This window comes from Salvelinus sp. IW2-2015, linkage group LG32 (assembly GCF_002910315.2).
Source record: "Salvelinus sp. IW2-2015 linkage group LG32, ASM291031v2, whole genome shotgun sequence".
Lineage (NCBI taxonomy): Eukaryota > Metazoa > Chordata > Actinopteri > Salmoniformes > Salmonidae > Salvelinus > Salvelinus sp. IW2-2015.
Genome location: NC_036871.1, coordinates 29663223 through 29675512, shown reverse-complemented (window position 1 = coordinate 29675512; position 12290 = coordinate 29663223). Strand labels below are relative to the sequence as shown.

General features: G+C 42.3%; 1 protein-coding gene across 1 annotated transcript in view; it reads left to right on the top strand.

The window, feature by feature from the left end:
- LOC111956491 (rho-associated protein kinase 1-like) overlaps nt 1-12290 on the top strand; it is an 88400-nt gene that overhangs the window by 60785 nt on the left and 15325 nt on the right. Inside the window, 7 exon segments of the mRNA XM_023976943.2 lie at nt 4664-4823; nt 7045-7114; nt 7350-7438; nt 7610-7658; nt 7812-7947; nt 10334-10425; nt 11295-11541. Of these exon segments, the coding sequence (XP_023832711.1) occupies nt 4664-4823; nt 7045-7114; nt 7350-7438; nt 7610-7658; nt 7812-7947; nt 10334-10425; nt 11295-11541 (843 nt within the window).

Genomic DNA, 12290 nt, shown 5'->3' with positions numbered 1-12290 from the left:
GCACTCTGAGTCCACGACACCGGCTCACCCCGTAACAAAAGGAGACACACGTGGAGATAAGGCAGAACAAATAAGTATATTTATTAAATAAAGTATACTAAAGTACAATGTGTGGTTGTAATCAGTAATCAGTAGGTAAGTGAGTGTATACAGCCATGAATGTGATAATATGCAGGTGTTGAAAGGTGCCAAAGCAAACAACCAAAAAGCACCACGAAACACAACAAAATCTATCAAGGTGTCTGCATGGAGAGAGTCTCCTCCATGAATGGGGAAGTGGTGCATTTATCCTATGACAGTGGGCCCAGGTGTTTCCCATGTAGCTGATGACCTTCCAACTCGCCCACCGGCACTACTAAAGGAAACAAGAACAAAGAGAATACGCAGACAGAGTGGGAGGGTCGTCACACACTGCACGTACACTCACTCCACGCCTCACTCGCGCACTGCACGCACACTCACTCGCGCACTGCACGCCACACTCACTCGCGCACTGCACGCACACTCACTCGCGCACTGCACGCACACTCACTCGCGCACTGCACGCACACTCACTCGCGCACTGCACGCACACTCACTCGCGCACTGCACGCACACTACACTCGCGCACTGCACGCACATCGCGCACTGCACCGCACTCGCGCACTGCACGCACTCGCGACTGCACGCACACTCACTCGCGCACTGCACGCACACTCACTCGCGCACTGCACGCACACTCACTCGCGCACTGGACGCACACTCACTCGCGCACTGCACGCACACTCACTCGCACACGCACACGACAACGCCAACAAACATACATAGACACATGCACTCTCTCACACACACACACACTTCTATACTCATCATTTGCTGTTGCTACTTTGGGCGGCAGGTAGCCTTGGTTGTAGGCGTTGGCCAGTAACCGAAAGGTTGCTGGATCGAATCCCCGAGCTGACAAGGTACAAATTTGGCATTCTGCTCCTGAACAAGTCAGTTAACCCACTGTTCCCCTGTAGGCCATCATTGTAAATAAGAATTGGTTCGTAACTGACTTGCCTAGTTAAATAAAATAAATACTCTGTTCTTTATTTTACCTCTTATCTCATTATTACTAGATTACTTGTAGTTTTTCATGTTTGTTGCTGTAATTTTTGTAAACTTGGTGCTGCCTATCTTGGCCAGGACGCTCTTGAAAAAGAGAATTTAAATATCAATGAGCCCTTCCTGGTTAAATAAAGGTTACATACAACACATTTGTTTTTTAAATTATTTTATCTGTTACTCCCTGTATATACCTCAACACATTGATCAGGTACTCCCTGTATATAGCTCCATTCTTGTGTGTTTAATGTTTTTCCTCGTGTTAGTTACCATTTTATTGTTTTATTTTTTTAACTTTGCATTGTTGGGAAAGTTCGTAATCAAGCATTTCACTAAAGTCTACACCAGTTGTATTCGGTACATGTGATAAATACAATTTTGATTTGATATGGGACTGATGTAGAGTAATAATAATTTGGGGGTGCTTATATTTGTCTTGACACCCAATGTGGAATGGAAGTGTGTTTCTTGCTATCCACCTCCCCTGAGACTGTGTTGCTTACACTTTTAACTTCATCACCTTGTACTGGAATCTATATTTTGCACTTTGTAAGTTTCAAGTTGACTGGCATTTTGACTGCGCATTCCCCCAAAACATGATATCAAGTTCTCAACTCAATGTGCCTCTGCACCAAATCATCAAAACTAGAAAATAGCTCCCCACTTTCAGTGTAGTTCATGAGTCATGATTCTGTTCTCTTCTCTCCTCCACCTCCTGTCTATCTGTATTCCAGCGGCGGCCCGCGTAGTGCCTGAGCTGAGCAGTGACATCGACACCAGTAACTTTGACGAAATTGAGGAGGACCGGGGAGACGAGGAGACCTTCCCCATACCGAAGGCCTTGTGGGCAACCAGCTGCCCTTTGTGGGGTTCACCTACTATAGCAGTCACCAGTAAGTATGTTAGCATAGCCAGGCTTCAACTACTACAGCAGTCACCAGTAAGTATGTTAGCATAGCCAGGCTTCAACTACTACAGCAGTCACCAGTAAGTATGTTAGCATAGCCAGGCTTCAACTACTACAGCAGTCACCAGTAGTATGTCTGTTAGCATAGCCAGGCTTCAACTACTACAGCAGTCGCCAGTAAGGCTCTTGAATCATGTTTCCTGGAGATTTTCCATGAACTGCATTTTAGTCCAGGACTAGCTAATCTGTTCGGAAAACGGTGTTCAGAGTATGTGTTGGAACTGTCCACTTAGCCTGGCGTCACCACAACTACAGTCAACACTGTCAGGCTTCACAAGAACACTCATCAGTCAAATACCAATAACAGTCATCACCTAGGCTCTTCCTGGTCAGCTCAGGAGAAACTCAAGGCCCTAACCATGGTCAACATACTATAGTCAGGCCTGATTTACCACAGTCAAATAGTCAGGGCCACCAGCTGGCGCAAATCATCTGTTATTCTCTCAACTAACTAGTTGACACTTTCTAGCTTAACCTGCTAGAGCCATCAGAACGGTCAGTACTGCCGTTGTTTTATACCGCCTCATAATCTAATGCAACTTTTATAGCAACATAGCTAATTACACCCAGAGTTGTTAGACATGCACTATTGAATGTCTCATACCGGAGAGTAATCTGACCTAGATAACAACCACAACGTGTTTCACCCAGTGGATGTGTTCACGGTTTGGTCAGGTCATCAGTGGGTCAGGGAAGTGTGGTCTAGTGTCACTATAGTGCCTTCAGAAAGTATTCACACCCCTTGACTTTTTCCACATTTTGTTCTTACAGCGCTGAATTTAAAAGGGATTAAATTGACATTTTGTGTCAATGGCCTACCAACAAACCCCATAATGTCAAAGAGGAATTATGTTTGACTCACTCACACTGCACGTACACCTTCTCACTCACTCACACTGCACGTACACCTTCTCACTCACTCACACTGCACGTACACCTTCTCACTCACTCGCACTTGTCACGAACCGGCTCAAAGCCCGTAACAAAAGGGAGACAACGTGGAGATAAGGAGTAACAAATATATATTTATTAAATAAAGTAACTAAGTACAATGGTGTGTGTAATCAGTAATCAGTAGTGTAAGTGAGTGTTTAGCATGCATGAATGTGATAATGCAGGGTGTTGAAAGGTGCCAAAGCAAACAACCAAAAAGCACCACGAAACACAACAAAATCTATCAAGGTGTCTGCATGGAGAGAGTCTCCTCCATGAATGGGGAAGTGGTGCATTTATCCTATGACAGTGGGCCCAGGTGTTTCCCATGTAGCTGATGACCTTCCCAACTCCGCCCACCGGCATCCTAATAAGGAAACAAGAACAAAGAGAATACGGCAGACAGAGTGGGAGGGTCGTCACACACTGCACGTACACTCACTCGCGCACACTCACTCGCGCACTGCACGCACACTCACTCGCGCACTGCACGCACACTCACTCGCGCACTGCACGCACACTCACTCGCGCACTGCACGCACACTCACTCNCACGCACACTCACTCGCGCACTGCACGCACACTCACTCACTCGCGCACTGCACGCACACTCACTCGCACACTGCACACGACAACGCCAACAAACATACATAGACACATGCACTCTCTCACACACACACACACTTCTATACTCATCATTTGCTGTTGCTACTTTGGGGCGGCAGGTAGCCTTGTGGTTAGAGCGTTTGGCCAGTAACCGAAAGGTTGCTGGATCGAATCCCCGAGCTGACAAGGTACAAATTTGGCATTCTGCTCCTGAACAAGTCAGTTAACCCACTGTTCCCCTGTAGGCCATCATTGTAAATAAGAATTGGTTCGTAACTGACTTGCCTAGTTAAATAAAATAAATACTCTGTTCTTTATTTTACTCTTATCTCATTATTACTAGATTACTTGTAGTTTTTCATGTTGTTTGTCTGTAATTTTTGTAATGACTTGGTGCTGCCTATCTTGGCCAGGACGCTCTTGAAAAAGAGATTTTAAATATCAATGAGCCCTTCCTGGTTAAATAAAGGTTACATACAACATTTGATTTTTTAAATTATTTTATCTGTTACTCCCTGTATATACCTCAACACATTGATCAGGTACTCCCTGTATATAGCTCCATTCTTGTGTGTTTAATGTTTTTCCTCGTGTTAGTTACCATTTTATTTGTTTTATTTTTTAACTTTGCATTGTTGGGAAAGTTCGTAATCAAGCATTTCACTAAAGTCTACACCAGTTGTATTCGGTACATGTGATAAATACAATTTTGATTTGATATGGGACTGATGTAGAGTAATAATAATTTGGGGGGTGCTTATATTTGTCTTGTTACACCCAAGTGTGGAATGGAAGTGTGTTTCTTGCATATCCCACCTCCCCTGAGACTGTGTTGCTTACACTTTTAACTTTCATCACCTTGTACTGGAATCTATATTTTGCACTCTGTAAGTTTCAAAGTGCAGTACACGCCTCAGTTTGACTGGCATTTCCCCCAAAACATGATATCAAGTTCTCAACTCAATGTGCCTCTGCACCAAATCATCAAAACTATGAAAATAGCTCCCCACTTTCAGTGAGTCATGATTCTGTTCTCTTCTCTCCTCCACCTCCTGTCTATCTGTATTTCCAGCGGCGGCCCCGGTAGTGCCTGAGCTGAGCAGTGACATCGACACCAGTAACTTTGACGAAATTGAGGAGGACCGGGGAGACGAGGAGACCTTCCCCATACCGAAGGCCTTTGTGGGCAACCAGCTGCCCTTTGTGGGGTTCACCTACTATAGCAGTCACCAGTAAGTATGTTAGCATAGCCAGGCTTCAACTACTACAGCAGTCACCAGTAAGTATGTTAGCATAGCCAGGCTTCAACTACTACAGCAGTCACCAGTAAGTATGTTAGCATAGCCAGGCTTCAACTACTACAGCAGTCACCAGTAGTATGTCTGTTAGCATAGCCAGGCTTCAACTACTACAGCAGTCGCCAGTAAGGCTCTTGAATCATGTTTCCTGGAGATTTTCCATGAACTGCATTTTAGTCCAGGACTAGGCTTAATCTGTTTCGGGAAAACGGTGTTCAGAGTATGTGTTGGAACTGTCCACTTAGRSTMGKSTSWKSWWSMWSASMCKASYCTGTCAGGCTTCACAAGAACACTCATCAGTCAAATACCAATAACAGTCATCACCTAGGCTCTTCCTGGTCAGCTCAGGAGAAACTCAAGGCCCTAACCATGGTCAACATACTATAGTCAGGCCTGATTTACCACAGTCAAAATAGTCAGGGCGCACCAGCTGGCGCAATCATCTGTTATTCTCTCAACTACTAGTTGACACTTTCTAGCTTAACCTGCTAGAGCCATCAGAACGGTCAGTACTGCCGTTGTTTTATACCGCCTCATAAATCTAATGCAACTTTTATAGCAACATAGCTAATTACACCCAGAGCTTGTTAGACATGCACATATGAATGTCTCATACCGGAGAGTAATCTGACCTAGATAACAACCACAACGTGTTTCACCCAGTGGGATGTGTTCACGGTTTGGTCAGGTCATCAGTGGGTCAGGGAAGTGTGGTCTTAGTGTTGTCACTATAGTGCCTTCAGAAAGTATTCACACCCCTTGACTTTTTCCACATTTTGTTCTTACAGCCTGAATTTAAAAGGGATTAAATTGACATTTTGTGTCAATGGCCTACCAACAATACCCCATAATGTCAAAGAGGAATTATGTTTTTAGACATTTTTACAAATTTATTAAAAATGAAATGCTGAAATGTCTTGAGTCAATAAGTTTAACCCCTTTGTTATGGCAAGCCTAAATAAGTTCAGGACTTACTCTGTGTAATAATAGTGTGTAACATGATTTTTGAATGACTACCTCATCTGTATCCCACACATACAATTATCTATAAGGTCCCTCAGTCGAGCAGTGAATTTCAAACAGATTCAACCACAAAGACCAGGGAGGTTTTCCAATGCCTTGCAAAGAAGGGCACCTAAAAAAAGCAGACATTGAATCTCCCTTTGAGCATGGTAACGTTATTAATTACACTTTGGATGGTGTATCAATACACCCAGTCACTACAAAGATAGTCCTCCTAACTCAGTTACCGGAGAGGAAGGAAACCGTTCCGAGATTTCACCATGAGTTTAATGGCTGTGATAGAGAACTGGATCAACAGCGTTGTAGTTAGTCCACAATACTAAATGACAGAGTGAGAAGGAAGCCTGTACAGAATAAAAATATTCCAAAACATGCCTCCTGTTTACGATAAGGCACTAAAGTAAAAAGGTTTGTAAAAGTTTGTATTCAGGACAAAGTTATGTTTGGGGAAAATCCAACACATCACTGAGTACTACTCTTCATATTTTCAAGCATGGTGGCGCATAATGTTATGGGTATGCTTGTCATCGGCAAGGACTAGGGAGTTTATTAGGATAAATAATAAACTGAATAGAGCTAAGCACAGGCAAAATCCTGCTGGAAAACCTGGTTCATTCTGCTTTCCAACACACTGGGAAACATTCACCTTTCAGCAGGACAATAACCTAAAACACAAGGCAAAATCTATAGTGGAGTTGCTTACCAAGATGTTATTGATTGTTCCTGAGTGGCCTAGTTACAGTTTTGACTTAAATCGTCTTGAAACTATAGCAAGACTTAAATGGTTGTCTAGCAATTATCAACCGCCAACTTGAGAGCTTGTAGAATATTTTCTAAGAATGTGCAAATATTGTACAATCCAGGTTTGCGAAGCTCTTAGAGATTACCCAGAAAGACTCACAGCAGTTATCTCTGGCAAAGTTGATTCTAACATACATTGAATCAAGATATATTCTTTTTCATTTTTTTCATTTTTTTTTTTTTCATTTATTTTTTTTACAAATGTTAAACATTTCTTCCACTGTGACATTAAAGTATTTTGTGTAGATCGTTGACAAGAAAATGACAAATCGTTTTTAATCCTACTTTGTAACACAAAATGTTGATCATGTTGTTGTGGTCTATCCCCCAGGTTCTCCCGGAGCACCAGCACCAAGAGTGTTGACAAACGCAGCAGCTCCACCAAGGAGGACAAGAGCCATGTGAGTACTACTTATAGAGATGAAATCAACACTGTTGCATCTGGACTAGCTACTTTCTGCAATGCTAAATTCTCTGCCAAGTTTTTTTTGTTACATAATGTACACTAGTATCGGTTTATTGTACTTGAACATTTTACTCTGCAATGCCAAACTGATTACAAGTTTATTTTATTGCAAAGCGTAATGTATTCTACAGTCTGTCTGTAGTGTTGTCTTACACGTTGTCTGTGTTCAGCTGGAGAACCTGCAGAAGAGGATCTACCAGCTGGAGGAGCACCTACACAGTGAGATGCAGCTAAAGGATGAGATGGAGCAAAAGTGCAGGTAGTAATTGATCACCTGTCAATCAACTTATTTTAACCAAGTCAGATTTCAAGCAAAAAAATACATTCTGTTTTTGAATACAAACAAGTGTATTTTAATGAACAATGCATCTGTTTTCCCATTTTAAAAGATCAAACAAAGCAAAAAGTGCTAATCATTGTTGTCCTTTAGGACGACAAACACAAAACTCGACAAGATCATGAAAGAGCTTGACGAGGAAGTGAGTGAATATCTACTATTCTGAAACGTATACCAGGGCAAGTGCATAATCACGATCTACGGTAGTCTACAAAAGTGCAGCAAGACATGATTTAGGGCCTAATTGCTCTGTACATTGAGTACGAACTCCTTTGCCATCCTCCCCTCCTCCCAGGCCAACGTGAGGAAGGGTGTGGAGGCCAGTATGTCCCTCCTGGAGAAAGACAAGATGATGATCCAGCACCGAGCCACAGAGTACCAAAGAAAGGTTGACCAGGAGGCCGAGAAGAGACGCAACATGGAGAACGAGGGTAAGGATAGTTTTTTTTAATCCTTCTCTTTAATTTATTCTCAAATCTCCCACTGTTTTAGTCCAAACCTCTGTCTACYCACGTGTTTATAACACTGATAATAACACTTGCACAATCACCCTCGGAAAGGCACCCATACACAATCCATGTCTGTTGTCCCAAGACTTAAAAATCCTTCTTTAACCTGTCTCCTCCCATTCATCTACACTGATTTTAAGTGGATTTAACAGGTGACCTCAATAAGGACTCATAGCTTTCACCTGGATCCAACTAGTCAGTCTGTCATGAAAAGAGCAGGTGTTCCTAATGTTTTGTACACTCAGTGACAGGATTTGTACAGGGTAGGTGCTACTACAGTATAATCTATAATGAGATCTAGTACCACTGCAGTAGCATCTTTCCTCCCTGTATTCATAAAGCATCTCACTCGGAGTAGGATTACTGATCTAGGATCAGGTCCTCCCTGTCCATGTTGTGTTACTATGATCTAGAAGGGAACATTGATCCTATGTCTGCACTCCTACTCTGAAATGCTTTATGAAAACGGGCCCAGATGATATTGAATCTAGCCATAACAGATGTTTTCCCAACTGGATTATTAGTGCTCACACTGACCGATACTGGAGCAGCTTGACCTGCTATTCTAGTTGTCTGCCATTCTGACTCCCCCTGCAGTGCTAACTAGCAGTCTTAACCCAGACACTCACCCTCTGAGACCCTCCCATTAACTGGGACCAGAGGATCGCTGTGGATTTACACGCATTAACTCCCTTAATAACTTCTTATGGCTGCAATCCCGGTAACGGGATGATATGACAACTGCCAGTGGAAGTGCAGGGCGCCAAAATCAAACAACAGAAATCTCATAATTAAAATTCCTCAGACATACATGTGTCTTATACTATTTTAAAGGTAATCTTGTTGTTAATCCCACCAAAGTGTCCGATTTCAAATATGCTTTTCAGCGAAAGCACTACAAACGATTGTTAGGTCACCATCAAACCACAATAAGCACAGCCATTTTTCCAGCCAAATATAACAGTCACAAAAAGCAGAAATAGAGATAAAATTAATCACTAACCTTTGATGATCATCAGATGACACTCATAGGACTTCATGTTACACAATACATGTATGTTTTGTTTGATAAAGTTCATATTTATATAAAAAAATCTGAGTTTACATTGGCGCGTTACATTCACTAGTTGCAAAAACATCAAGTGATTTTACATAGCCACATCGTTTCAACAGAAATACTCATCATAAATGTAGATGATAATACAAGTTATACACATGGAATTATAGATATACCTCTCCTTAATGCAACCGCTGTGTCAGATTTCAAAAACACTTTACGGAAAAAGCAAACCATGCAATAATCTGAGACAGAGCTCAGAACAACAGCCAAATTAGCCGCCATGTTGGGGTCAACAGAAACCAGAAAAATACGTGATAAATGTTCCCTTACCTTTGATCTTTATCAGAATGCACTCCCAGGAATCCTAGTTCCACAATAAATCGTTGTTTTGTTCGATAATGTCCATTACTTATGTCCAAGTAGCTACTTTTGCATGCATGTGTAGTACACGTGTCCAAACGCTCGCGCAGATGCAGGCAAACGTCGGACAAAAACTTCAAAAAGTTATTACAAGTCGAATAAACTGGTCAAACTAAGTAGATAATCAATCTTCAGGATGTTGTTATCATATATATCCAATAACGTTCCAACCGGAGCATTCCTTCTGTCTGTAGAAGTTATGGAACGCAAGGCGATATCATGAGGAATGCGCGTGACCAGGAACTGGCAATCTGCCAGACCAGTGACTCATTCCCCTCTCATCCGGCCCCAGTATAAACTTCATTCACCGTTCTACCAACTGTTGGACATCTAGTGGAAGGCGTAGGAAGTGCAAACAGATCCATATATTACAGGGAATTGAATAGGCGATGAGTTTAACATCGACCAACCTCAGAATTTCCACTTCCTGTTTAGATTTTTTCTCAGGTTTTTGCCTGCCATATGAGTTCTGTTATACTCACAGACATAATTCAAACAGTTTTAGAAACTTCAGAGTTTTCTATCCAATACTAATAATAATATGCATATATTAGTAACTGGGACTGAGGAGCAGGCCGTTTACTCTGGGCACCTTTCATCCAAGCTACTCAATACTGCCCCTGCAGCCATAAGAAGTTAAACTAGCAGATCAGATAACAACATGCACGTAAACAGTACTTTAAATGCAACACATGAGCAACTCCCATGCACAAAAAAACATGTTTCTGGATACAGTTTGTTTAGTGTCATGTTTTGAAAGGGAGATGTGTGATAAAGATGACTTGATCTTTCATTTAACTCTCATCCGTACTCTCTGTTTTTTCTCAGTGTCCACTCTGAAAGAGCAGCTTGAGGTCATGAGGAAAATCAGCCAAAACTCTCAGGCCTCAAATGACAAGATCCTACAACTGCAGAAGCAGGTACGTTATTTCTCTTACACTCACGCGGACACAGCTTTGTTTTGGTCTCTGGACTCTTTGGAGAGAGAAATTTTTCCCATTCAGAATCCTATTATCCTAACCCTAAACCTAATCCTTTACCCTAAACCTAATCCCTTACCCTAAACATTAATACTAAACTTAAACCTTAAACCTAACCCGTAAGCCTAAAATAGTGTTTTAAAATGTTTTCTTGTTTTCTTGACATTGTGGTCCTGATAAGGTAGGAAAACGTGTGTGTGTGTATACACACACACACACACACACACACACACTGCTCTCTTCAATTGCCATCCACACAGCTTAGGGTGTCATTCTAGCTTTGAGATCTTGTTTGAGGGTCAGAATGTGGGTCAAGGGTATGAACCTTGCAGGGAAGGGGTTTTGTTTTGAGGAATGTATTTGGATGTGTGAGACAGTTCAAGGAGAGAGAAGGCCAGGTTATCACCACAGATCTAGGAACAGATTACTCCATCCTAAATTTTAACCTTAACCATGAGAAGGATGAACTATCTGACCCTGTGTCATCACCCTATGGCTTTGACTTTACATGCATTGATGTTTGTCAGCAAATTGAAGTCTAATTTATTTTCATATGAGGAAGTGAAGGACAGAGGAATCAGTGCCTCATATCAGACTGGAATAGATGGAAGTCTTTGCCTATTAACTATTACTGGAAGTGAATGGATGGATATGATTATATAGTAACATTAGACATCCACCCACATATTGGTTAAAAACCCCAACAACCGTTTCAGAATCAAACATTCTGCAGCAACTGAGCAGATCGTCTGTGTCAGGAGGTAATATTGATTCTGAGCTCTCCCAATGGTTGTTTCCTTGGTTGACAGCTGGAGGAGGCCAATGACCTGCTGAGGGTGGAGTCAGACACAGCGGCGCGGCTGAGGAAGAGCCACACGGAGATGGCCAAGTCCATGAGCCAGCTGGAGGGGCTGACCAGCGAGCTGCAGGAGAAGAGTCGCTCGGCAGACGGGGGGAGGGCCCAGCTGGAGAAAGAGCTGCTGCAGCTGCAGAGCACCCTGGACTCTGAGAGGAGGAGCTACAGTAAGGGATCAGAGGAGATCCATGAGCTACAAGGTACCAGAACACGTCCCTGGCTACATTTCAATTCTCCACGCTTTAATCTTTATTCAGATCCCCATTAGCTGACAGCTACTCTTCCTGAGGTCTATACATACAACAACAAAAGTACAGCTAAGCATTCATGTAAGCATGGTCTTTTATATATATATGTAGGGGGGTGCACCAGAAAAGGAAAAGTGTGGAGAATTGGGACACTCAGTGGCTCACACCCAAAGACTGCACTCATTGTTCTATGAGTAAATATGACTTGGACATGACTCAGTGTTTGAGTAAATACACGGTCTGACCACAACCCTGCATTCACTTGGGCATGTGTTAGAACTAGAAGGGATGAACATGATTGCCTACACCATTTTAATTTGCTTTACAGTAATTCCTCACTCTTAACTGTTTTTCAGTCTTGGCATGTTCAACTAACTTCAAATGATCTGAAGTGAACTGTCTCTCCCTCTTAACTATTTAAGAGAGCTGGGGAATCTTAGCTTTAGTTCTAACCATTCTCGTTCATCACATTAGACGCGCCCAGGCACTGCCCATGCCCACAGAACTCACATCCGACGTATCTGTCCAACAGTCATGTTTTATCTGGAGAGGAGCGCTTTGAAGAGTCTTGGGGATGAATATATCTAATGGATTGTGTTGAAATAATATTGCTCTTAATTCAGACTGAATTCGAAGTCTACAGGCATCCATATTGAATAGAAAAATAATACTTTATTGTSCAGTTTCGTTAGTCCACAAAT